We start from the raw sequence: 26,604 nt of genomic DNA, 5'->3' as shown, positions 1-26,604 counted from the left end.
CCATGACACGACTTTTTACCCTTTCATCGGTTATGGCGTTTTGCGCTCAACTTGTCGATGCCGCCCTCGAGGCGACAGGCATGGATGTTGTAGATGCTCTACGCTCCTTTTTTCTCCTCGCTGCGGCCACGGTAAGCTCTGATTGCGGCACAAAGCTTTGAACGCGCGTCGTAGCTAACAATTTTACCACAGACCGTGTCCGTCAGCATCCCCTCCTCGCTGCGTTCTCGTTTCCTTATCTACGGGCCGCGTGCGACCTCGACAGACTCTGACCCTCAATCGAAGTCGCGAGCGGAGGATTCCTCCACGTCCCGTCCCCTAGACTATCTTGCGACCTGGCGAGTACCACACAGCTACTTCACCCAATTCTATATTGCCTCCGTTTTCTCCTCAGTATTGTGGGCCATCCAGCTACTATGCCGGGGAAGCCTATTTGAGGCCATCGCCTCACGAGTAGATCACGAACATCGAGTACAAACCATGTCTCTGACCCAGGTGCTCGTCTGCTGGATTCTCTTCGCCATGCAGGGCTCGCGGCGGTTATGGGAATCATACTACTTTGCCAAACCTTCCACTTCTAAGATGTGGTTTGTGCACTGGCTACTGGGACTGGGATTTTATCTGGCTGCGGGTATTGCTATCTGGATTGAAGGATCAGGTATGGACAGCACGGATTTCTGCGAGGATGATGGGTCGCGGACGCTTTCGTTCGTGCTAATCGGCTCACTGACTATTCAAACAGAGGCGCTCATGAAGTTTAATCTTACCATGGACCACTTGAAAATCACCAGAGCTCCATCCTTGCGAACGTTCCTATGTATTCCGCTTTTCTTAGTGGCCTCGGGGATGCAACACGACTGCCATCACTTTTTATTCTCGCTCAAAAAATATAGTCTCCCGGATCACCCAATATTTCGCGCCGTCGTATGCCCGCATTATGGAGCCGAATGCATCATTTACCTATCACTGGCATTACTGGGTGCCCCGCGAGGCCAGATGGTGAACAAGACCTTACTGACATGTTTGGCCTTTGTCGCCGTCAACCTCGGCATCACCGCCCGAACAACCAAAAACTGGTATTTGGAACAGTTCGGTGGAGATCGAGAAGACTACGAACAAATCAAAAGCCGATGGCTAATGATTCCATACATCTACTAACAGCAAGCCAAGCGAATTGGGGTATGATCACAATATCCCGATAGAAAAGGTTCAGTCACAGCTATGAAAGCAGTGGACCAATGCAAATAAAAACATGATATTCATTTTCCACCCAAAAACTTTGCCGTATTTCCCATTTTCGCAACTTTCAACACATCACGATATGTTAGGCTAGTTCTTGTGCCACGAGCATAGCTGTTTTTATGAGAAACATCCTCGCCCCGCAAGAGAGACCAGTTGCAAATGGAATGGGGCTCCAAATCCTCATCTCTATCTATCTCCGCAATCCCATGCAAGAAGTCCGTATACAAACGGCCCCGCGTAACGAGCAAACTCCGTCTTTCTTGTAAAATTCGAAACTGAGGCTTTCTGCCGGTGGGATTTTCACATTCTGCATTTGGCTCGTCTTGGCGGCTCTTCTCGTATAGATCGAGCACGATAGGAGAGCCCAGGCTCACGGTCGCCACGAGCGGATGATAAGCTGCCCCATCTTCATGCGGCATGATACCTTGTCCTGGTGTATATTCATTAATCAGTACATGGTTTGGGGCGCCATGTGGAGCATTCTTGAATATGCCTAATTCTTCGAATTTTGGCTCGACTATAGGGGACTTGAGCCACGGTGGCAGGGGTGATTCAAGTAGGGTGTTCGTTTTTGTAAGAGCTGATGGCCAAGACTGGAGACGTCGATGTGATAAGTGAGTCCAGCGTGGCAGCGGTGCTGATACTATCTGCGGGTGTGTCAACCAGAGTGATATAGTGATACATGAAGGTGGAGGTGGTGCAGAGGCATCAAGAACGGACCGCCATGCAGAATATAATACATAAAAATGAGAGCAGTTCAACTGAACTACGCAAATATAGAGAGACCTACCTTTTGTAAGAGATGTTCCTCCTCACGTTCCGAGATGAAATCCGCAATGTAGAAAGCCTCTTCCGGCAAGGAAATAATCCGAAACTCCTCAAGATCACGAGTCATCGATACTAGACGAGACCCCTTATTATCACCAGAGAGGCTTTCTGATCTTCCATAGCAGTTTCAACGAGTAAGAATGTCCAAAGAATATAGCAAGAGAAGTACAAGAAAGACAAGAAGTACAAATTAGACAATCCCACGTCACGTTTCCGCCTGAGGCAACCACCCCACTTCCCGCGCAAAACACTTGCAACATTAGCATTGCAGACTCGACGAGCTTTCAAGGTAAAATTCCTGAGCTACGAATAACGAAAAAATAGGCCACATACATACACTCTCTACACATATTGCTATACTATGGCCCCGAAGAATAACAAGGCTGCCGGTAAAGGCAAAGGCAAAGATGCATCTGATGACGCTGGAACCAAGAGCAAAGGAAAGGGTGGATTGAAGGCAGCAACATCCATCAACGTGAGACACATTCTGGTATGTATCACTTTCTATCAATTCAGGTCGATTCTCGCTTTGTTTATTTTTGTTCTCTTGTCCCGCATCTGGATGAGTTTGCTAGAAGCATAATGCACGGAGCAACTCTTCCTATATCAAATTGCAACAAGCAAAAGGTTAACATGAGCATAGTGTGAGAAACATTCCAAAAAAGAGGAGGCGTTAGAGAAGCTTCGCAATGGCGCCAAATTCGATGAAGTGGCCCGTGAGTTCTCGGAGGATAAGGCTCGGCAAGGTATGTGATTTCCTGAAGAGAAAACTTTCTGGACTAGCACATTTCGGAGTCCTCATATTCCTTTTTTACTATGCAGGTGGCTCGCTCGGTTGGAAAGTAAGGGGAAGCTTGCATGGAGACTTTGAGAAAGTCGCGTATGAGCTGGAGCCAAGTACTACTGGAAACCCTAATTATGCAGAGGTGAAGACTGGGTTTGGATATCACATTATTATGGTTGAGGGACGCAAATAAGGCACTTATCAGGGCAGTTCGTTCAATATATCCAAGAGTTCTTCAACATCGACTCTCGTATATTCATATTTCTTAGTAGGCGTACGCATCCATAGTATCTATCGCCTAGGAACCTTAGATCGAACTCATCATGATTCAAAAATGCCTTCCCTTTTATGAGCCCAGTAAGCTCTATTGAAAGTCGCAGGATAACAGTACTGATGCCGAGTAACAAAAAAGAACATCGCCGGTCCATGAAAGCTGAGATTAGTATTGTTGTTTTCGGTAATTAAGCCACTTAAAAAAAAAAGATACAAAGTTTTAATCAATCCATCACCATCGTTCTGCTGATCACATCTTTCATACTTCTAGTTGCCCGTCTCAAGTTCACACTCTTCACCGCACCGGCTTCAATAAGAACTTTGGCAATATCAACCTTGTCTTTGTCAATTGCAAGTTGTAAAAGACTAGTCAACGGGTATTTTTGGTTCACATTGCCCCCTCCCCTTTTAAGCATTTCGAACTTTTCCTTCCACAAGGTGCTAACCCTTGGGGTACCATATCGTTCTTTTACCCCGTGGCTGATGTGGCGCATCATTGGTGTCTCGTACCCATCTAAGCCTTCCGGAGACTGATCAAAATTCATCCTACCGACAAATGCCGAAAGAAGATCTGCCCCAGCGCTAATATTGTCTACTGCGTGATGCAGACAGTTCTGTTGATCTTCTCCTGTGCAGATTTCGGGTTTCGCCTTCTTATCCAAAAGCAGGGAAACCACGGCGACATGTCCTTTTGATGCAGCCACCATGAGTGGTGTTTTTTTGTCTTCATAGATCTCATTAAGAGAATCTTGGAAGTCGTTCTGAATTAAAGCATCGATTAAGACTCTCACTACTTCCACATCACCTATCGAAATGGCCAGGTGCAGGGGTGTTTCGCCTTTGGAAGAGCAAGTCCTCACATCCAAATCTGGCTTATGTTCCAATAAAGCTTGTATTATAGAGGGATTGCCCATTGTGATTGCGTGTATCAAAGGTCGCTCCCCCTCATTAGCTTCCTCGACATCAGGTTGGCCTCGCAGAGAATGCTTCACATTATCCACACTGCCACTTTTGATGCTACTCACAAGAACACCAACTCCGAAAGGTGGATCAGAAGTCCTGATAGTGGATATACTAGATGTTCTCGGGGGATTGGGTGTGATAAGATCTGATTCCACGGAGCTAGGGTCGACAGATTCAGGTGCGGGTTCATCTACCATATGACAAAGCTTGTGCAAGCTCCTGCGAACCTCAGGTGCCTTTGGTCGGTTGTTATAGTCTATTTCAAGCATCCTGAGAAGAAGGTCCCGCATTCCGGTCAATAACCCGACACTATGTATTTGACAATATTGGGCCGGCAAACTTTCAATCCAACTCCGCACAGTATGCTTCAGGGCGGGAGGATTTCCTTCAAAAAAGGAATTTTGTATATTTTGCCAATCAAATGGCCTGTGTCTCGGGGCGTCAAGCTCAGATCGATGTATCAGACTATGTTCGAGTCCCAAATCGAAAACACGCGCGAGTATGCACCCGAAAGACCAAATATCGCTTCTTAGGTGAGCATGTGCATCTGGTGCGCCATACACTCCACCCCGCGGAGCGGCATATGAGTTCCTGGTGGAAGAAAAGCCAGGATCAATTCTCTCTCTAGATGAGCTGTGTAGTGACTGTTGAGATAACCCAAAATCTGTGATTCCCCAAGTTCCCGTCGACTTATTTTCCTGCTTGAAGACAAGAATGTTTCGAGGTCGGAAATCCGCATGGCAGATTCCCTGTTGTGGAAGTTTGGGCCAGAGAGAATCAACTTGCAGACCACCATGCAGGAACTCGAGAGCTGCTGCGAGTTCTCCGGACTCTTTGATTAGATCTCCAAGCGAGGGAGGATTAGGATTTATTGATCGATATCCCCCATTGAGGTAGTCCTCCAGATCCATATCTGCCCATGGCATGATTATGTTCAACTCAGTGCCGACCTTCACAGTTGCGAGAGGGTAGACAATTCTTTTATGGGCGGACAAGCTGGACTGAATGTATCTCAGTTGTCGGAGCTCGATAGCATATTTATCGCCACGGAAACGCTTCCTAGCAACTATGAGTCTGGTCTGTGGAGACAAAAGAACACATTAGCTGATTTCTGATGTATACCGATTTGACATTCCTACTGAGTTGGTATGCTTTTGCAAGCCTAGTTGAATATTTGAATGACCCAAGATAATATGATTTGGTAAAATCATTTCCTTGGTCACCTCGCCAAACCCGCCTTTTCGTAGAGACCTGTCTTGACGTACTAGCGGCAAACGCGTACCCGGCTCGAAGGGGTCCTTTATATCGCCATCTAATATGATAGGAATGTAGGTCCATCTATTCTGTAAGAACTGGTCGATAAAAGGAGTGTCGCCGAGAAATGATTCGTGTTTGAGGTCATGATATGTCAGGTTCTTGATGTTGTTGTCGCGGCGTTCGGTAGCAGCCGTTGGATGTAGGAAGAATATTTCTTTGAATCTTGACCAACCAGACCAATGGATACCAACCAACAATGAGATCATTCGAAGTAGACTGTCGCGTGTTTCTTTAATTTGCGAATCTGAGATGGCCTGATCTGTGCCGTGGTCGGGGTCACAGTGAGCGTCCCTAAGGAAACGATCGAGGCGATCTCCAGCCCATACCTCTTGGATTCTATCGTATGGAATGAAGGTCACATCTGACTCTGCTATCTCTTTATTTTGAATCTCGACATATAGTTCCTTCCGAATAATTTCCAACTCCACGACCCAGCTCATCGGGGTAGCGATGATAGACAGGAGGGCCAGGGAGGGCTGGGGTCTTTCAGCTTTATAGAGCTTAGATATACCTCGATTGTGCTTATATCGGTCAGAGCTTACCCCAAGAAGTGTCTAAGAGAGGCGGTGATAGTGACTGAAGACTATATGAAGCGATGAGAGTGATTATGACAAAATTTTGTAGGTGATGAGGTGGGGAGAGCCTTGGTTCGTCAACCAGGAAATGGCCGTCAGCTGAAAACTGCAGGACTAGCGCAGCGATGAAAGCCTGACTCAATAGTTTAAGCCTCAACTTGCCAATTTTACATAGCAATCCTTCTCCCGGCGATATTTGGAAACCAAATTTCGAAACATGGAAAGAGAATTCGCTAAATATCTCTCTCTTCGACACTCTATGTACCCCATGAGGCTGTTCTTCTTGGTCTCGAAAAACACTTGTTTAGCGACTAATAGCCCTTCAGAGCCCAAGTTGCCATTTGGGCCACGCTAAGGTCAGACTCGATCAGCGGGGATTACGAGATTACCCCAGCCTTCTCCGCAGTCCGGGGTAACCATATCCTTCTTTTGGTTTCTAGGGGAATCAGAGAAAAAGGCACGACTCCGCATATAATCGAGGATCTTAGAAATGGAGTTTGGCTCGCTCAGATGGGAAAATACTAAGTATTTTGCATTCGCATCGCATTGGTGGCCCTTTCACGGCGTACTTTGGCGAGGCTGATCTAACCGCTGTGGCTGCCAGCCTCGCTTTCAACTGCACCACATTGAGCCCAGGTATTTCCTATTTCCCACCAAGAAGCTGACTGACTAACACAAATCAAATTACATTGAGCATATCACGGAATTTAAAGATGATTAAAATTTGCGAAGTGTGCAGAATGCCGAAGTAGGAAATGCACCTCCAGGGGAGCCCAGGAGGTGCATTTCCTACTTAATAGCTCATTACCGCGGTCAACCTGGACATATTTTCCAGTGAACATAAAATGCATTACTATATTTTGAACTCGGCTATTTCCGAGGGACTTTCGTTGCAATATTGCTGTGAATATAATATGTCCGAGTTCGAATCAAGAAGTACCTAGTACTACATAGTATGCCTTTATGCATCAAATGTGATTGATACCTTGCCATGCACGAGCATTCAATTGAATTATCGTGTAAATCCTCAATTTCCAGTCTCCGGATAAGTAAAAAGTGTTTTATACTATGCTCTCCCCCGTTCTTGATGCTCGAGTTCAAGATCATCCTCTCGTGAGGATTTTCCATAAAAGTTTGAAGGTTTCAAAGAGCGGGCATGTCTTTGAACATGTTCCATTGTTGAAAGGTCAACTATGAGCGAAATCGATTAGATACGTGACTATAGTTTTTATCAATTTGGTTTAGGGTATTTTTGAAAACTTACATATTGCGTTCATGCCCTCCAGAGATTCTTTGTTGGTATCGGGAACCTGATGGTTTAGTTACTCTATGATCCAAGCAAAACACCGGGTGAGACATACCAAAAGGAATATCAAAATCAAAGCCACGGCATTCAGTCCCCTGCTAACGTGTCAGTATATATCCCATACTAATAGAACACTAGGACATTCTCACGTGAAAAATCCCAGAAGATTTGCCTGTCCATCGCAAGGGCTATCATTATTCCCACAAGTGTTTCCATGTCCAAATTTATTTGTCAACGATGGTACAGCAAATACCAACAGTCCGAGGAAAAGAAAGTTGATCATGACGCTGAAGCTCATACCCACATCTAGCCCATATTAAACCCTGTTCAGCATGTGGTAGCACGGATAGGCGAGACTGCTTAACTTACCGCGTACGCACAAAGGGAACACCTCTGCGCTTAGTGTAAATGGAATGGGACCAGCACCAATCGAATAGAAGAAAACAAAAAATGCAATGCTGGCGATTGATACCAAAATAAGTCGAGTCTCTGGGATGGTCACTTTGAAGAACCCCGTGACAGCAGCCAGGCTGAATAACATGCCAGCAAATGAAACAAGAAGTAAAGGTCGGCGCCCACGGGAATCGATGAAATAATACGCTGGAAAAGTGAAAAAGAAATTGGCGAAACCAAAGCCTTAATATGAATCAACTACCTTTCTCATGAGACTTGCACAATTCCACGTACCCAAGTTGTACCCTTTAATTCGGGCAACAGAATCAGAAGCCTCACTCCTAATGAGATCCGATGAATAAAAGGCAAGGACATTTATCTGTTGATATCAGGTCAAGTCTCAGCTTATAAAGTCCCTACGTAGTTGAATAAAGATGAGCTTACTCCGCATAGTTGCTGAGACAGCATGACGAGGGAAGCGACCATGAGTGCTCTACGAGATCGCGGACTCGTAAACAGATAACCCATGCGCCCGAAGAAGCTCCGTCCACTTATCCATTCTTGGTAAACATAACTTCTCGTCCTCTCTGACCATTGTCCTCCGCTAGGGTTTGATACTTTGGTTGCTTCGACCTGAAGTTGGGCATGGATGTTGTAAAGGTCTCGAGCTGCCTGGATCTCGGTTCCTCGAAGCTCAAGGAGACTTTTGTAGGCCTTAACATACTCATGCTTTTGTATCAGAAAACGTGGCGACTCGGGACAAATGAAAACCAAGAATAGCAAGACGATAGCGGGTATGGTTGCTGTGGCAAGGAGGACCCTCCAGCTACTTCGGACTAAAAAGGCACTAAGAAATCCTAGAAATATACCGCTAGAGGCAAAATTGAATATTAGCCAATGGTCTTCCGTACGTCTCAAGAACTTACAATGTATCGAAAAGCTGCCACATCATCAATACCTGACCGCGATGCTGATCGGGGGCTGCCTCCGCCGCAAACACTGGTGCGATAGAAGCTTTTGAGCCAATCTACTCAATTCTTAATTGTTAGAATATAGGTAGGATCCAGGACTGCATATTAGTGGAGATTGCTAGTAGGAGGAAGAGGCAAAAATGAAAGAAGAATTACCCCAACACCAAGTAGGCACCGACAGACGAGTAATGTCTGCCAGCTGTTACATTGAGCCGTGCCTAGTAATATTTGAATGAGACGCTTTCGAAAGTTGCATAATATACCTAGACAGTGTGTCTTTGTTATGGATGTCACGTACCTATCACCAAGGCCAAACAAAATAAGCCAGCAACAAACAATGCCGGGCGTCTTCCATATCGATCTTGTAATGGATCACTTAACCATGTTCCCCTGTTTCAATTTAATTAGTATCTGATTCCCTTGCCTGGTTCAACCTGCTATAATATAGTCAGCCAATTACATACAGTAAACTCCCAGATAGCCAAGGAGCCGCATTGATCAGGCCAATTAGAAGCTCATCGTTTTCCTTGCTGAGTTTCAAATCCTTTTGCCATGAGAAAAGATCGCTCCCGTTTATTGTAGACTGTTGCCATCCCCTATTTGAAGATTCGGTGAGTGGCTGACGAGTTGAAAAGGTCCGAAACTGGGACATACTGTGTGATGGCCGCACAGGCTGTCACCATCATGGTAACTTGAAGACCTCGGGTATTCCAGGACCATTTGCTCCCTTCTTTCGATATAGTTTCTAATTCTGTTCGACTAAGACCTATGAGGGCAGTGTTCCACGGCTCTCTTGCTAACTTCGCGCCTTTTATCAGTGTTTCTCGACTGACAATATTCGTGAAGTTAAGGCGTTGTGTGAAACAGCTCTACATCAGTCGCCAGCTCATCGATTGATAATTCGATGAGAGGGCTGTCGACAGTAAAGCTGATTAGTTGCTAGATCGAGTCTTTTAAAGGGGTTGGTATAGGAAGAGACTCACATAGCTCGGCGATTCTGATCGTGCGGGTCTGTAGTCATCTTGAAGTTGTTGATTAACACTCGTAAGAGGGTCAAGAGATAGAACCCTGCTGAAACGAAACAAAGAAAATCGATGGCTATTGAAGCTTCAGGAAAGGGGGGGGAGGGGACTGAACTGAGGTTATTAGAATTATGCAGGAGGAAAGTATGGCACTGTAGGTACTTGAGATTTGCCCGGAGCCTCAAAGTCCATTCGATTGACTGGACATAACTCAAACTTAGCGGCAGCATCAGCACTAACTACAACTGCAGAAGTATGTACATATGGCTCCCCATCCCCGCTTTTAAAATCGGAGCAGGCGTAAATACCGTTGCGTTCTCACGAGATACATCTTCAAAAGAGTCCAGATTCAGACCATTTCTCTCGGTATCCTCTTTCGAGTGATAAATCATTCCCAAACTGCTGCCAGTGACTCCGGGCCATCAGCGCCGCAGAAGAAAATGGGCGCTTACGGATCGAAGACAGAAAATCAGGCTGACACTCAAAAGGGTTGTCTTGGTAGCAAATCCTTTACCCCAGAATAACCCCATAAGTTGAGTGTGTGGGCCCTTTTCTCCGGATCCATGATCTCGGAGTCACCCACATAGCAGGACTGGCGTGCAGGACTGGCGTGCAGGACTGGCGTGCATCAATGACGATGGGGAGCCCACTCTGTTGAATGAACTGCCGTATCTGGAGTGTCGTCTAAGAGACGAGATGCAAATTGCTTCTTTCGTCCCTCTCTTTACCTGGGTGAAAATGAAAGCATTCGTGAGCAATGTTTGCCACGGCCTTTCAGCTAAGATTACTAGAGCTTTCTGTGCTCGAATCGTCGATACTCGAGCGCAAACTTGCATATGCGTATGCACTCGGGTATTCAGGCCATCGAATGATTGGTGGACATTGTTTCAGCGTGACAGCCACGGGGTTCTTTAAGGAGGATACATCGGGAAGTTTACGAGGTTAAATTAGCTGGATTGGATCCGGTCTTCAGAATGAATTGACACGTATACTGTACATATGTATATGCGGTGCAGTAAATACTCACATGCCAGTATATCCAATGACGACCTATAGTAGAGAGTCTGGGTTGTTTTGGATAACCTGGGGGTGGAAATGAGGCTCAGCAAAGGTCGTCCTTCAAATAAACAAGGTCTCGTCTTTCCTTTATTCAAATGGAGACACCTTTGTTGACTGTTAACTCTTGACCGTGGATTAATTCGTCAGAAAGTTGCAGGCAGTGCCCAATATGTCTTCACCAGATGCCCATCTAAGGTCACTAGTGACAACAACGCTGTCTGAAAATCTGAGTCCCTACATCAGACGTGAAAGGCTCATCAGTAGACTCAAAGAGATTTTCGGGCAAAAAATCGAAGTTGAGGTAAGCACAAGGAGAATTTCCGGGTATAATATTAAGACCATGACAAAAACAAACATACTTGCAGTTTAGTCGCGAGCGATATTCCTTCCAAGCCAAACGAGAAGTAGAGGAAGTAAGTCTCCTCCATGATCACGCTCCTGCACCTCAGTGACTGATCGAGAACTCTCTATTTAGTACGAGGTAGCGTAAGTTAAAGTTATAACTCGAACTCTTTAAGAGAAATAGTACTTATACATGTGTGGGGAATGAACAGAGATCTTCGCGAGCCGGAGCGGGTCTACTGGGATTGACAACCTGAAGGCAAAATTGATGCAACCCTTTAGTGCTGATGCTTTGCTCCTGGCTCCCCTCGTTTTCATATTTTTTGCTTTGCCATGTGTGAAATCAAGGCGCAGGATGGGGCTAAACATGGCTGTCACACTGCAGCGTTACCATGTTGTGACCGGCGATGCCCGCCAGGCTGAATTAAAACGGCGCTATGCCAGACCAACCTGACAGGGATTCAGAGGCTACATAGATTCATATGAGGCTCCATAATACGACCCCCCTTTTTTATTTGAATTTTATTTATACTCTGTAGGCATACCATCATGATCTAGTTACATAAACCAGCATAGTTGGGTCTTCGTAGAACAGAAGAGGTATATGGACAAACATCATCACGAGTTTTGCCAACAAGTCGCTTCCGAAATTCCCAGTTTTATCGACTTCTTTCCCCTATCTACAGAATGACCTCGTTTGTTCAGTATTTGCTACCCTACCCCTGTATGTATCTGGGCCAGAATCCAGATAGGATCTGCCCATCCGGCCAGCTCATGGGGCTATGTCATGCATCAGCCTGTCTGCCGTGTGATTGTGTGAATGGAAAGGATCAAGACGTCGTAACATGTCGTTCAATACTTTCATCCAGCGTGGTAGCCTTCTAGACAATTGCTTTATTTTTTGATGCGGTGAAGATAAGTAGCATCTGGACTAGGCGCAAGCATCGCCACGTTTTACAGGGTCATCGGTAAAATATTGTGCCCGAGGCTTTCCTTCAAAACGCCTCGCACCTTTAATTTACTATATGAATCACTCAACGAGTACCTTCTTTCCTCTGGTATATTCACTAATTCCATTTGGTCTTCTAAGTCGTATCTGGGATTGAAACCCGAGGGATAAACCATTGATTGATACATTAGCATGTCCAACAAATCCGCTTATCCGACCTTTTGTCAGCCAGATGATCCTGTCAATATTTCCATCTATGAGAGTGAAGGTGATTCATCTAATCTGAAGTTCAAAAGACTTGATATATGCTAAGCATTTCCAACAGGGTCCACAGTGGATAAACTTACGAAAAGTGTATTCACAGAGAACAGGTTGTTTACACAGCATGTTGATACAATACCCAGCCCACAATTACGCATCATGTAAATTTCACGATATTCTGCTGCCAATGTGGCTTGCTGCTAATCATGAAACTTTCCAATTTTAGCTCAATTCACTCTTTATCTTCGCCGTTACCATTACAGATTTCAAAGGATGCTCTCGAGTTCCTACAGACTAAATTCAATATCGGTCCGGAGTTATGGGACTTGACTTCGACATTCGGTAATAAACCCCTAGGTGCAGCTGCTGCGGAGGGGGCAATGAGGGTTCAACAGGGTCCAAATGGCATTCAAGGTATTTCTTTTCTTTCATCGGGAAGCCCTTTGTTATTTACAGTGACTGACAGATTGTCAGAATCATCGTACAGATTCACATTTCCTGTTACGGGGGGGGGCCGGTCGTTGGACAATACGGCAAGCTGGCATTTTTCACCGTCAAGACACCAAGAACCTCCAAAACCTTTGGGTTTTCTTTCATGCCGGTAGAGGGACAGCAATGGAAAAAGAGCTCGATGCTTTTGCTTCGAAGTCTCATGGGAATTTATCCACGGATACGTCCTGGTTCACACTTCATCAGATCGCTCTGACATCGTGTCTCGGCGGCTGGCGCTCCTACGTGGAACATCTAGGTAATAAAGTTGATAAATATGTGAGTCTCCAGAGCGCACGAATTTGCGAGACTTTGTAAATGGTACTAACCGAACTCATCAGTTTGGTGGTACATTGAGTTTCATTGATGGGAGCATGAACAATACCACAAAGGGTCAAGGTGATGGTAACCTTGCCGACATTCATGATACACGCAACCGCCTCCTGGATCTTCCATCCAGATTGATGACAACCCTAGATACCCTTCAAAAACTTGAGGCTGTCAGCCTTGCTTCTAGTTCACAGCAAAGGAACAAGGAGAACGACTTTGGAAAGCTTGCGACAAGTGCATTATACTATAAAGAGCACCTGGAACCACTTGTTAAGGGTGTCGACATAATCAAGGAGAAGGTGAAAGATACACTGAATATGGTAATCGAACCCTTTATTCCTGACCATAAACGGCGTACCTGACAACATCCAGATTGAGATTGGCCTGAGCTTCAGGATGACCAGCAAGATGCTCGACGTCAACAACAGAATGGTGGATTTGAATCAGAACATGCTTGACGCCAATAAGCAGCTGCTTCAACTGGGAAATAAAAATTTCGACGACAATGCTACCGTCAAGATCGTGACCCTGGTGACACTGATATACTTGCCGGCAAGTCTTGTCTCGGTAAGTAGTCCCAACACTCATTATGTCAGAGTGTCCGTCAACACTAGTTCGTTTTTTGGTCTAACATATCTTAGTCTGTTCTCGGTATGAATTTGTTTGACTTCGACAATGATACAGCAGGATTCAAGATTTCCAACAAATTTTGGATCTTTATCGTTGCTACCTTGATCTTGGCTGTTATAACTCTCAGCGGCTGGTTTGTCTGGGCTCACAAGGAGGGAATGATGAGGCGCAGGTTAATTTATCCAAAACAAGATGCCCCACGGGCCACAGGGCAGGACATTGAGCATGATCGTGATTGAAGCGTAGCGTGAATAGACTGGTATAGAGCGCGGTAACGGTCTGGTTTTTTTTCGAATTCAACTGTGCTCCAGCACAGTGATGTCAGATATATACACAGTTCCGGGTGACATTGTTTGGTTAATAAAGATCGTTGAAGAGTGATTGATGTACGTTAAATTGGAAGACCATGACCGGTTGCGATGATTGAATCAGCTGAATACAAAGAATTATAAGATTTTCCCAAAGGATGAGAAAAAAAAAAGACCTATGTGTATTGCACAAGAGTGAATGAACTGAGAGGAATAAATTTTGCAAAAAGCCAATGGCGGGGCTCGAACCCGCAACATCCAGATGGGCTTCTAAAATAGAAGTCTGGCGCGCTACCATTGCGCCACACCGGCCTTGATCGGATATTCTCGCTCCTATTGGTATATCAATCACTGAGGTTTGTCAACTTCAAAATCTTGAATATCGTTTCTCTGTGTCCAGCTTAACTGATATCAACCCACGATTAACCCAATGACCAGATTAAAGGAAACACAATGGAATTATTTTCAGAACTGGGAGAGTTGAGCTTGACTTTTCATCAATATAAGTAACTACATTATTATACACCCATGTTGCTGGCTTTAGGGAAGGCGCCATCCTGCTTTGTCGGATAAGCTCCTTCCTCCTCACAACAATCCTCCACCCTATTCTTCCTTTTCTTTCTCTTCTAATTACGCATAATATATCCGTAAGGCAAAATCCATCTATCATGTCTGGATCAGGGGCCCACTTTTCGCTTCCGGTCTCAACCTTCTTTTCTATGGACCTTTAGGCTCGCGGTGTTCGTCCTGTCTTGCCTCGCTCTCAGGAGGTCTGTTTATCTCAGGTATCTCGTCTATCTCCGTCTGCCTTAAGTCTCACAGAATGTTTTCTTGTCACAATCAATGCTCAATAAGCCTATGACTCCCTGCAGAGAAACTGATGTTTTATACCTAGCTCTTGCTCTTCGGATGACTATGGCTCCCATTTATCACTGGCTTAGGCGGATGATGTCTTGGAGCGCCTGCTAGGAATTTGCCTTTCAGAACATCAATCGATTATGATCAGAAGGCATCACATGCCCAGATGCTACTGGCAAGTTGATTGCGATCCATAGTATTAAGCATCAGCCCTCGGGGACGATCATTGACGTTTGAGATATACGAAGACAAAAGCAATATATATGTATATATATTCAACGGCTGCGCTCAGAATGATCAATAACTCTGACCGATTTCGAAAATTCCTGTCTGCTTTTTCGATAAAAAACCATTGAGGGAAGACCGTGGCTCGATAACCACGGGTTGAAATCGGACGGACGTACAAGAATGCGGTGGTAGCTCTTGATCCTCTACAAGTATAGTACTGCGGACCGTCCTAGTATTTTGAATGGCATCTGAATATGAAGTCGCGAAAACTGAACTTCGGGATGCGACAGTGGCTAGAGCCCGAGAATACGCTTAGTAGTACAGCAATACTAAGAATTCCCATTCATGGGAGCCCAATGCAAGTGGAAGCTGTATGAAGATGAAAGATATTTATTTAACGAATATAATACAAAAGCTTAAGTCTACTGTTGTTTTTTAGCAGCCTCATTTTTGACCAACTCTTTCGCCTTCTTCTCCTGTTTCTGAACAACGGCTTCGGCTCCAATACCACCAAATACCAGGCCAATACCCAACCACTGACCAGCAGACAAAGCATGACCGAACCAGAAGACACTCAGAAGCATTGTCAACATCTTGCGCGTAACCGTGACAGTCACCAGGAGAAGGGACGAAAAGCGTGACAGAGTGTAGAAAATGAACAGCTGTCCGACAGCACCGCAAGCCGCAAACCCAAGTACATGCTTCAATGCTTCGGGGTGGCGCGTGAGAAAGGAGATGGAAGAGGATAGCTCCGTCTCGGTGGATGGCGGAATTGGGAAGGGGAGAAGGTTATGCAGGATATCGCTCTGCGAGAGATGCGGCATAATGAGGAGATATGCAGTCGTCAAGACGGTCGAGAGCACGTTTTGTGCGACCATCATCTGAGGCCCTGTGAAGCGAGTGTACACACTAGGCGAAGAGAAGATATGGTCCTGGGTCGTATTGGTTAAACCATCGAGGAGAAGATTGATGGCGAGGAGGAAAATGCCCCAGGCCGATGAGCCGCTCTGTTTCGAGGCTGAAGCAGCGACTTTCTTGCTTGTCCCAGGATGATGGAGGGTGAAGGTTGCCACGCCCAGAGTCACGAGGAGTACAACGCCGTACTTGTACAGTGGGTATCTTTTACGGAAGATCGTCAGGTGAAGGATCATCACTGGGAGTAGTTTGCATGACTTTGCAAGGATGAAGGTGAGGTAATCGATATGGGCGAGACTCGCGTAACCGAATGGAGATGCGAGGGACGACGAAATGCTGACTAGAAGCAGAGGGTAAAGAATGCGGCGGGTAGGAAACACCGAGGGAGTCCTTTGGCCTTTAGGTGTCGAGAGAAAGAGATAGATGAAGCCAGTAATGGCGGCGAAAGAGGACTGGATTGTGTTCAATACCAGGGAGTAGGTAAATCGCTCTGTTGGTGGCTCTGGTTCGGCGGCGGTTGGAGCGCGAATTGGGTAAGAAGTTGTGGTGATTGCCTCTTGAAGAACACCCCATGAGAGGCTTGGGCGTGTTAGTGTCTCGCCATCTAACTGAAGTCTGGATGGATCTACTCACAATGCGGCGTAGATACCGAGAACGCAGATGAAAAGCTGCATCAATCCCGGGGTATCGGCCACTGGTTCCAAAGCAGTCGCAGCCTTGACAGAGGTGCTGCCATTGGTATCAGAGACATTTGCGCTTCCATTTGCGCTCTTCTCTGCGACAAGAGCGTCATGCATCTGTGAGGAGGAGGGAGCCCGTTGGAGTGGTGTTGCTTGCTTTTGACGGCCCATTTTGAGGAAATTGAGGTGAAATATACGACCTAGGTATGCAAACGAGGAGACGCGCAAATAGATATGCAAGAGAAAGAGAGGTATGTTAGGTACCCTGAAGAGGGAGGAATGAAAGAATGAGAGAAAGGAATCCCCTTGGACCAAGAAATAAGAAAAATAAAAATAAAAAAAAGGATGATGCCATGTGTTCTTAGTTCAATCTTATCGACCGCGCAGATCACTCGGCCCCACCGCGCCCTGCAGAACCCTTTCAGTGAGAGAAGAATTGAGCGGTGATCGTGACAAATTAAGTGGTGTTGCAAGTTATCTAACATTATGCTTGGTAGTTATATAATCAATTTCTACAGACAGAATATCAATAAACTGCATTTCTCACTAAAAATCCGATGTTTACCTTCTGCCTGTCTGGTATAGGAAAGCGGTGGGCCAATATATCCTATATAAGAAAAAGGCGGTGACTCGAACTGCCGCACCATTCAACTTTCTCCAAAAAGCCACAACTAGCAATCAACCAGCTTCAAATCCTCCAAAAAAAACGCTCAATTCCTGTTAAAATGGCCACAAAAAGGGTCGAAAACCCTATCCCCGAGAGCTCACAGCTAAGCGAGCTGATCGAAACCACATCTGCATCAGCAAACCCCCAAGCAGCAACCACACTTCAAGTCCTGCACAACCTTCAACACCAACACCTTTGGACGTCTCTGCAAATTCACGCGCCCCCCAATGAAACAGACTCATCATCTCATGACTCTCAGCCTCCCTTAATATCCGGTCTACCCCCAAACCGCGTCTACACCCACCCAGACGAACAACTCTATATGCTCGAGCAGGGTCTTCGCGAAGACGATCTCCGCCCAGAAAGACTATTCGTGATTCCTACTGCCCAGGGCCAGAATTGGTCTCTCCGTCGTATGGCTGCAGTCTTTGACGCATTTCCGAAAATTGATATTTTGGAGGATGACTCGGAACGGAGCGAGGAGCCGGCGTCTGTTGATACTGAGAAGGCGAAGAAGCTAGAAGAGTATTACCAACGCAGAGAGAAGGCAGATGCTACGCTCGAATGGGGCTCTAAACGCGCTTTGCTGGCTATGGTAGATAAAGGAATGGGAGGCGAAGGGACAGTGGTTTATTATATTGTACAGGAAGGCGAGGTGAAGCCTCGGCAAAATTAGTGTCCGGAAAGGATTGATGCCAGCATGCGAATTGGACAGAGCACCGGGTTTGCGACGACTAGTACTGAGGCTCGATACCGGTATTTACATCGGTGATCATTGACGAAGCGCATGTCATGAACTGGCGCGGGTGTCATGTGCAAAGGGAGCGGAGAATGTTCATTTCCTCATTGATTTTCATTTCCCATTTGAAGAGGGTGGAACACTCAGAGGAGCAGATTCTCCTGTACATTCTGCTGAGCCTGCTCTTGCTCCAGTCGACAGCTTGTGCAATACCTATCGTACCACTCCATCACGCTGCCGGTATTTTCAGCGAAAATGCGTTCCGCTTGGGCCTGTGCACCTGCTTCGCCGTCTTCGCCGTTGCCGCTCAAAATAACCTCGACCTGGCGACATCGCCTTAGCTCTTCGCGGAGCCAGCGTTCCCATTCACTCTGAATAACCTCTTTTTCTATGCTGTTGACCACACGCAACGCAACAAGCAGATTGTATCGGTATGCTCCGAGACGTTCACGTGTTTGCTGGAAACGCTTAGTCGCACTCTTGGCTACTGCATCTCGGGGCCCAGAGCTAGTGAGCGAGAGAGGTAGTTCTGCATGGCGCATGGAATTTTCGTGAAACGCGCTGAAGCAGCTGCTGACGTTTCCATCGTTAGGCCAAATGGTCGAGTTGGCGATTGCCTCATCAATATCCTGGATATAGATTGTCTTGCTCATAACCAAATTCGGCTGGACTCCCATTCTGGCCAGGAAATTGCTCGCATGTCTTTCATGCCACCAATCCCATGTATCGCGAGAAGAGTAGAACCCATTCATGAGCACACTTGATACCAAGATGAACAAGAGGACCTTGTGCGCATTCACGGTCTTCCAGGACCATCGTAAGATATCGAACAATGACAGCATCAAGAAGGAGACTGTGCTTTCCAAAAACGACAAGACCGTCTCCGAGAGGAGTTGGTGCATGGCTCTCTGAGTTCGCCGCTTGCGAGGCTCCAATTTCAAGTTGGCTCCGACACCAGCAAAATGTGAGGTGCTATTTTGACGTCCTACGTGGCCGAATATAGTGATGGCTTTCTTGGTGCGACTATGCGCACCAAGACGGCGGACTTGATCGTTCACAAGATCGACGAGATCAAGAGCATCTTGTTCAAGATCATCACTTGCTTTCTTGCTGATGATATCTGGAATAGTCATATTAGACAAATATTGCCAGAGAAATTGGGGATTCACATACTCTTAAGGCCAAGGGGAGACCTGAGCCACTCCACTTTAGTATAAACAGCAAGCTTGCTCTTAGACTTTGAAACAAACGTAATCACCACCTTGGTGACGAGTCGGAAGGATCTTCGGAAAGGCAGATGCCACGGCGTACGCTTGTCAGTAATGACATAGCACAGATGATCGTTCAAGACATCGATAATCTGGTAATCTGAGATTTCATTGTCCTGAGGTTGGCCTATTTGAACAAATCTCATTAGTAAAGCTCTTGTTTCCCACAATAAGTCTTCTTACCAAGGGCATTCATTGTGGAAATCGAATAGTGGAAATCACGCCTGAGATGGTGAGATTCATTGCTCGTCCAGGGCCCTTGCCTGATATCTGTGGAAAGTCAGCACTGATGCGAGCCAAGGTGGAAATAGGTTCTGCTTACCTCGAGCCTCTCGTTCATGGAGAAGCAGTTGCCATACGGCACTCTTGTCACCAAAGAGGATATGGAACAGGGCCTTTGGGCTGATTTCTAATATCTTTTCGACCACTAAAGAAAGGTCGCCTTGCGGCACATACTCCACGGGTTGAGTCGGCAATCTGAATTTTGGCATGTGATGCCCTCGATTTTTTCCGCCATCAAGATCGAGGTCTTTATCCACGTAGATAGGAAGACGTAAATCTTTTCCGTGCCCGTGAGCAATAAGATTTGTATCGCCCCTGGACTCCCCGGTGCCAGAGAGGTCTTCCCAGCTATCTGCACTTGAAGCTCTATTCGTAGTACCGGTGTCCAATTTAATTAAGTCCTTGATAACATTTTCCAGACTCATTGGTTGGACGGCAATTGATCCTTGGATCAAATAGTTAAGGCGTTTCTGAAGTAATCGAAGAGGCTCCAGGAATGTTTTGATTGAAACTCTGCCAGGCGTATCACTTCCCAGAGGGGGGATGGTATGCAAGAAAAGGAAATCACAGTCCCTTCCAGGGGCAGCGGTCACCTCTTTGATACTATCTAGTGAGACACTAGTTGTCAACACTAGTCCAAAATGATTGCTGTAGAAATAGATGTTTTGGGTGGTGACATAGGCTCTGCCAGGAAATTCTTGTTGATCGTTAGGGCTCCAAGTTGCCCTAAACACCAAAACTAAAGATTCATCTCTCTTGACATCGGGGAAGAGCAACCGGAATTGAGAATCTTGAATCCTCAATTGCTGAGGGTAAAAGGAGGGATACTCGTGCTGAAGAAGATCCCCAATAGCAGCCCGTTGTATCTTGGAAGCATCACCATCTAGACTCACTGTTTGTCGGTGGCGTGGTCCGGTTGGTTGACCAGAGGATGGCGAATTAGCTGGCTGATCTGGGTGCACAGCAAAGTTTTGTTTGGATGAATCACTCTTCGCTGACGTTGGTCGCTCTTCTGAAATTGAGTCGTGATCTCCATCAAGAAGTTTCTCTCGTTGAAGCTTGTTGATAAAGCCCCAGTTTGAGCTACCCCATAAGTTGGCCATCATACCACTTGGCATACCACCCGTGTTATCGACGACACCAAGCCCTATACCCCTTTCATTACTGACAACAACTGCAGCCTTGCTCATGCTTGTTGGGGCAGGGGGATTTGCAAGGGTAGGAGGTGCCAGGTTCGCCCCGGGTTCGTCAAGATTGCTTAAGCTGCGACCCCGGTTCTGACTATTATCAGCCACATTGACGGGAGCGTGGCCACTGTAGGGTAGAATATTGTGACTGGCCGAAATCAGACTTGCTATTCCACCTGCAGGACCTGGAACGGAAGGCGACACCGGTGCTGCGTTGTTAGATTTGCGATGAAGATCCAGCTTTTGAATAATACGATTCGTGTGTTCTCGGGCATGATCTCTGGCTGAACCCTCATGGTCCAAGCCAGTGAGTCGGCGACCACTCACATCGGAACTCTTTCTGGAAGCCATCCCTTCGTGATCAGGGACGGGTAAGCTTGAGCTTCGCTCATTGCCTCCTGAATCATCGCTCGCGTGGGGCGTTAGAGACTCCGACGGATCGGCTGTAAATTCTGGTGCAGGAGGTTGGGAGATTGAGAATGCAGGATCTTGGACAGTCACTTTGCCGGAAATTGACAAGTCAGTACTAGCTGGGTTTTCCAAAGCTTTTTGCTTAGCAGCCTCAAACGCGCCAATCCATTCCATCAATTCCTTTTGTGTGTCCGCCTGAAGAACGATATTGTTGTTCTTGGTTTTCACCTGGAAACAGAAGCGTCGTTCTTCTTGGAAAGCGGGACGAACGCTGCACAGCAACACGCCAATCCGCTCACTCTCCTCAACACCCCCGGTACGGGCACCCCTGCACGAGACACCCAAAGATACCATTCTTTAGAAAGGCCCATCGTCTCACCCACACCGTGCGGGTAGGCTTTCCAGAAAGGGTCCGTAGGTAGACCCACCCTTGTTTTTCTGGCTTCGCATCCTTACCCATATTCATTGTTGGCAATGGACGAGAGCCCAGATAGGGAACCGTGGAGATAGAGTAATCCTCGAGTTCACGAGAGGGTCTAGCAGCCACTTCTGCAGCTTCCTCGATCTGTTTTCTGGTCGAGAGGAGTTCCCGCTTGGAAGACCTGTCACTTCCTTCCATTTCGTGTACCCAGCCCTTCACGCGATCCATCTCATTTGTCCACTTCGAGAAGGCGGCACTATTGTTGTTGTGAAATGTCCGGAACTCGCGCCATTGATCGAAAGAAATTCGAACTAGAAGTCGATCGAGTGCATTGCGAGTCTGAGGAGCCTGAACAGAGAAGTCCAGTGATGTTTTCAGGTAGATCTTGCGAGCTTCATGCAGCTGGAAAGCTTCCTCTCGTAGTGCCGAGGTCTCTTTAGACTTGGACTGGGCAGCATAACGAGCCTGTAAGTAGTCGTACGACTTTTGTGCATGCTCGAGAGCTCGGCGGGCTTCCTATACCAATGTCAGACCCACATCATCAAATGGTCGAGAGTCGTAAAGGGTGCCGAGAGTTCCGATTCCAGGGTAGATTACCTTGAACTGCCGCAAATCTTCATGTATAAAGGCACGAATTGGCTCGGCGATCATAGATTCCATCTTCTTTGTCGTCGCCACCAATCCACTCCAGAGACCTCTTGACCCTTCCCCACACCTCCTCATTGCCAACAGAGTGTAATCATGGTCAACAACAGCTTCGGAGATCACCAAGGGGTGCGTAGAGTAGGAAAGAAAGCTGCTCACCATGCTCTCCAAGGTATTCAGCTCCGAGGAGAGCTTGGTGGCAGCTTTGGCGTATCCGTCAAGCCATTTCTCGATGAAGTCGATCTGGTCACAGAAGTGATGGGTCGTTGCGCGAAATGTTGGGGAGTCGAGGGCGGCTTCTTTGAGACCAACTGGACTATAAAAAAGAAGTAATATTAGCATTGATGAATTTCTCAGTGTGGTTTTTGACATACACGACGCTCACGAGCTTCCCAACTGCGGGTAACGGGGTGTTTGCTTGGGTCGACATCTAGTGCATGCCTCCAGCCATACACTTGACGCGAGCAAGAATAATAGGTACGAAATATAACCTTCCAATCAGTTACTGTTTGAACCCTCGATTTCGAAGACAACAGCAAAAGTGCAAGGAGATGTCTGGAGAGCCTTGCACAGATCCTGGTCAGCCAAGTGAACCTCCAGACTGGACTGATGATTTAATTGGCTACGTCAAGGAGTCGGGGTAATGTGAGGTTCAGGCATTAAGGCAGCAAGGCCACGAGCCTGGTGAAGGCGGTGTGTAATTTTTTTTTCTTTCTGCCGGCGGCGGCAAGGATTGCTCGGACTTGAAGAAGAGTTGTTGCACATTGAACAATGGAGCCTCCTTCAAAAAAGATGCGCAAGCTTTTGGATGATGATAGTTCGGACTCGGGCGATGATGCCGGTGGTGTTTCTCTCGGCCAGTCCCCCGACGCCTCATTCAAGGTGAACGCCGATTATGCTAAACGGTTTGAATACAATAAGAAAAGAGAAGAAGTCCAGAAACGTAAGATTCCATGAGCTTTTTTTTTATTTGATTGTCTCACAAAATGCTTACCATTATATCACTTTCACAGTGGAAGCCAAATATGGCAAATCCAACCTGGGCAAGCGCCGAGCCGACGAACAACCATCCGACGAAGAAGAATCCTCCGATGAGGAGGAGGAAGATGAAGATGGAGAACTTGCTACTAAAGCTCTTGATGCTGAGATTATGGCTACTCTCAAGGCCATCCGGTCTAAGGACCCGGCTGTGTACGACAGCAACGTGACATTCTACACCAAATTCGATGAAGATGCCGATGCCGGTCCCAAAGAGAAGAAAGAGAAAACGATGACTCTGCACGATTATCACCGTGAGAACCTGCTGAAGGGTGTCAATCCAGCCGACGAGGAAGATGCCCCTAAGACTTTTGCGCAAGAGCAAGCCGACCTCAAGGACGAGGTTGTCAAGGCTATGCACCAACAAGGCTCCGACGAGGAGATGGATGATGCCGATGATTTCCTTGTGCGCAAATCTGGCCCCGAAGAGCTTCCGGAGGAGAAGATTGAACTCGATATCGAAAATGCCGACAAGGATCCCGAAACCTTCCTTTCTAATTTCATGTCTGCGCGCGCATGGATTCCCGAGGGCGGACGGGAGCTTCATCCTTTTGACTCAGACGACGAGGACGATATGAAACGAGCTGACGCTATTGAGGAAGCCTATAATTTCCGTTTTGAGGACCCCAATAAGCTCAACGAGGCCCTGGTCACCCACGCCCGTGACACTACGAACAGCCAGTCCGTCCGTCGGGAGGAGAAGAGCTCGCGTAAGAAGCTGCGTGATGCCGAGCGCCAGCGCAAGGAGGAGGAGAAGAAGCTACGGGAGACCGAAAAGAACCGTCTGCGTAAGCTCAAAATGGAAGAACTTCAGACACGAGTGAATGAGATTAAGGAGGTGGCCGGTATGCGGGCTGAAAAGTTCACCGACGAAGACTGGGCCGAATTCCTAGATGGTGCCTGGGACGACAAGGAGTGGGAGTCTGAGATGCAGAAACGCTTCGGAGAAGATTACTATGCCGACAAAGACACTTCCGGAAAGAAGCATCCCAAGAAGCCTGAATGGGATGATGATATTGATATCACGGACTTGATTCCCGACTACAAAGATGAGGATGAAGACGCCAAACCCACTATTGAATCCGACGATGATGACGAGGGTGAGGGTGAAAGCTCTAAGAAGAGCAAAGCTCAGGAGAAGCGTGATCAGAAACGCGAGGCCCGCAAAGACCGTCTACGCATTGAGGAGGCGGTTGACCGCAACCTTGATCTCGATATCACTTTACTCCCCGGTGCCACGAAGAAGAATGCCACTCGATTCCGTTACCGTGAGACCTCTCCACAGAGTTTCGGTCTGTCAGCGCGTGATATTCTCATGGCGGACGACGCTCAACTGAACCAATTCGCTGGCTTGAAGAAGTATGCTTCCTTCCGCGAGGCTGAAAAGAAGGCTAAGGATGAGCGGAAGCTGGGAAAGAAGGCTCGAGTTCGTCAATGGCGCAAGGACACATTCGGCAATGAGGAGGGTCCTGCTTTTAGCCTGGGCCCGAGCAAGAAGGCTGAAAAGAAGGAGGATGAGGCAGATGAAAACGAGACGAAGCTAGACATCCGTGAAGGTGATGGCCGGAGGAAGAAGAGGAAGCGTTCGAAGAAGAACTGAGCGCCGCTAAAAGCTTTCATTGTCTATAAGCCGAACTTGTCATTGGGTGACTGGCGTTCTAAATTATGTTGATGTATCTCTCTAAATCTATGCTATTCATGCGACATTGCAAGACAACATTCAAGCTCTGTAATCTTGCAATCTTCCCAAATTCGAGTTGTACTTCATATACTTGAACCAAGAGTGCCTGCCTAGTATGATCTCAGGTGGAGGGTTAAATGTCACAATGTGAAGTATGACGAGAATTTGGAGTTCTACTAGCAATACTTGCTAGTAGGTAGGTATCTACTTATTGCTGATCTCCAGGGTCGATTCGGATACCTATCCGAGTAGGTATTTACCTAAATATAGATATATCATATACATAGTATGATAACGTGAATGATCCTGTATATATATATATATATATGTAAGTCCTGGTTTCACATGAGATGTCTATGGAGAAATTGCAACTGAATTCCTCCGGATACTGGTGTAACTTCAGCTCATGAACTAATCTACATCGAAGTAAATTCAACTGCTACGTAAGAAATTCCCAGAACTGCATTTCAACGACTAATTATCCATATGTATCCGTCGAGCTGATAACCAAAAAATTAACGGAGCCGTAGTATAAATTGTACTGTTCCAATGCGGACAAGGGGATCCACCTCGGACCTTGTTTGGGCGGTACATCACACATGCGGCTGACCTCCACTGTGAACCTTGTACTCCGGGAGACTCGGCGTACATACATACATACATAAATAGGAACAGCATAAAAATGGCTCATACTGAATTGTTATTGGCAATGGAAAGGCTGCAGACCGGAGTTGTATGTATCACTCTATGTATACATTCTGCAAGGCTATTCTGCAGGAGATACCGAATATAAGCCGATCGCACCGATCATCTGGACAGCGATCAGACCGGTTTCCGGTTTCCAGCAATCTGTACATAGAATTTAAATAACATACTATATAGTACGTACTATATACGTACAGTAGATACGAGAAGGGGACCAGTGAACTGTCTGAAAGAAGCTAAAAGTCTTCACCCGGCTAGCCCCATACTCCGGGCTATCCCATTTACCTACCACAATCGAGATGATATCTGGAAGCACCAAATCTAGCCCATGGACGGGTAGTGGCAACAACAGTTCGGATACTCGGGGCAGGAAAAAAAAGGAGGTGCCCCGTGTGGAGGCCCGGCATTGGCTGGGGCAGAATACGTACCCATACGTGTCCACCGGGCGCGCTTGGACGCCGTTGCTCCGGACTACGCAGGGTTTTCAAGAAGAACAGAGAGTGAGTCTATGAGAGAGAACAGTATTGAAAGATGAGAAATGGAAGATATGAATAAATCTAGTGATAGTGTAATGATCGCTTCCCTCTTTCTACATATAGAGATTCCCCATTATCACTTTGAACTTGCTCCTATTGTCTCCTCGACTTAAAAAGCCACGTCGCACCGATTGAAAAATTTGCATGGCATCGATCGGGAGAATTCGGCAGGCCGGATTGGCAATACACGGGAAATACGGTAAATTACCCCCCCTGCCCTTCCTGATTGGGTCTTAGTGGCTGGTCGTCGCTTCTGCCGGCGGTATTTTTCTTGCCCCCTTCCGCCCCTGCGCTCTCTTCT

The 26,604-nt window shown here is 46.7% G+C and overlaps 9 protein-coding genes across 9 annotated transcripts; 5 read left to right on the top strand and 4 right to left on the bottom strand.

Annotated features, from left to right (window-relative positions):
• Nucleotides 1–32: 32 nt before the first annotated feature.
• Nucleotides 33–1,158, top strand: N7469_007235 (putative 3-oxo-5-alpha-steroid 4-dehydrogenase; the record flags this gene model as incomplete). The annotated part of the gene is made up of 2 exons (XM_056646153.1): nt 33–131; nt 193–1,158. The coding sequence occupies 2 exons, from the start codon at nt 33–35 to the stop codon at nt 1,156–1,158; spliced, it is 1,065 nt and encodes a 354-aa protein (XP_056499594.1).
• A 101-nt stretch (nt 1,159–1,259) lies between these two features.
• On the bottom strand, nt 1,260–2,137 carry N7469_007234 (uncharacterized protein; the record flags this gene model as incomplete). The annotated part of the gene is made up of 2 exons (XM_056646152.1): nt 1,260–1,889; nt 2,033–2,137. 2 exons carry the CDS (start codon nt 2,135–2,137, stop codon nt 1,260–1,262), a joined length of 735 nt encoding a protein of 244 aa, XP_056499593.1.
• Nucleotides 2,138–2,431: 294 nt separating this feature from the next.
• N7469_007233 (peptidylprolyl isomerase) lies at nt 2,432–3,047 on the top strand (the record flags this gene model as incomplete). Its single annotated transcript, XM_056646151.1, has 3 exons — nt 2,432–2,560; nt 2,714–2,816; nt 2,893–3,047. The coding sequence occupies 3 exons, from the start codon at nt 2,432–2,434 to the stop codon at nt 3,045–3,047; spliced, it is 387 nt and encodes a 128-aa protein (XP_056499592.1).
• Nucleotides 3,048–3,351: 304 nt separating this feature from the next.
• N7469_007232 (ankyrin repeat and protein kinase domain-containing protein) lies at nt 3,352–5,961 on the bottom strand (the record flags this gene model as incomplete). Its single annotated transcript, XM_056646150.1, has 2 exons — nt 3,352–5,169; nt 5,230–5,961. Coding segments are annotated over 2 exons (2,550 nt in total), but the record flags the coding sequence as incomplete, so codon positions are not given.
• Nucleotides 5,962–12,216: 6,255 nt separating this feature from the next.
• N7469_007231 (uncharacterized protein) lies at nt 12,217–13,973 on the top strand (the record flags this gene model as incomplete). The annotated part of the gene is made up of 7 exons (XM_056646149.1): nt 12,217–12,292; nt 12,350–12,446; nt 12,512–12,699; nt 12,752–13,053; nt 13,116–13,424; nt 13,477–13,671; nt 13,746–13,973. 7 exons carry the CDS (start codon nt 12,217–12,219, stop codon nt 13,971–13,973), a joined length of 1,395 nt encoding a protein of 464 aa, XP_056499590.1.
• A 1,577-nt stretch (nt 13,974–15,550) lies between these two features.
• On the bottom strand, nt 15,551–16,894 carry N7469_007230 (UDP-galactose transporter HUT1; the record flags this gene model as incomplete). Its single annotated transcript, XM_056646148.1, has 2 exons — nt 15,551–16,622; nt 16,677–16,894. The coding sequence occupies 2 exons, from the start codon at nt 16,892–16,894 to the stop codon at nt 15,551–15,553; spliced, it is 1,290 nt and encodes a 429-aa protein (XP_056499589.1).
• Nucleotides 16,895–17,448: 554 nt separating this feature from the next.
• N7469_007229 (uncharacterized protein) lies at nt 17,449–18,066 on the top strand (the record flags this gene model as incomplete). The annotated part of the gene is made up of 1 exon (XM_056646147.1): nt 17,449–18,066. One exon carries the CDS (start codon nt 17,449–17,451, stop codon nt 18,064–18,066), a length of 618 nt encoding a protein of 205 aa, XP_056499588.1.
• A 206-nt stretch (nt 18,067–18,272) lies between these two features.
• N7469_007228 (uncharacterized protein) lies at nt 18,273–22,800 on the bottom strand (the record flags this gene model as incomplete). Its single annotated transcript, XM_056646146.1, is given in 7 exon segments — nt 18,273–19,249; nt 19,303–19,524; nt 19,581–19,667; nt 19,720–21,605; nt 21,619–22,214; nt 22,296–22,659; nt 22,718–22,800. The coding sequence occupies 7 exon segments, from the start codon at nt 22,771–22,773 to the stop codon at nt 18,273–18,275; spliced, it is 4,188 nt and encodes a 1,395-aa protein (XP_056499587.1). The 5' UTR covers nt 22,774–22,800.
• A 314-nt stretch (nt 22,801–23,114) lies between these two features.
• N7469_007227 (KRI1 family protein) lies at nt 23,115–24,981 on the top strand (the record flags this gene model as incomplete). The annotated part of the gene is made up of 2 exons (XM_056646145.1): nt 23,115–23,286; nt 23,357–24,981. The coding sequence occupies 2 exons, from the start codon at nt 23,115–23,117 to the stop codon at nt 24,979–24,981; spliced, it is 1,797 nt and encodes a 598-aa protein (XP_056499586.1).
• Nucleotides 24,982–26,604: the final 1,623 nt, after the last annotated feature.

This window comes from Penicillium citrinum (genome assembly GCF_028827155.1).
Source record: "Penicillium citrinum strain IBT 23319 chromosome Unknown utg000006l:1.0-3011923.0:1.0-3012962.0, whole genome shotgun sequence".
NCBI lineage: Eukaryota > Fungi > Ascomycota > Eurotiomycetes > Eurotiales > Aspergillaceae > Penicillium > Penicillium citrinum.
This window is presented reverse-complemented; position numbering and strand designations above follow the sequence as displayed.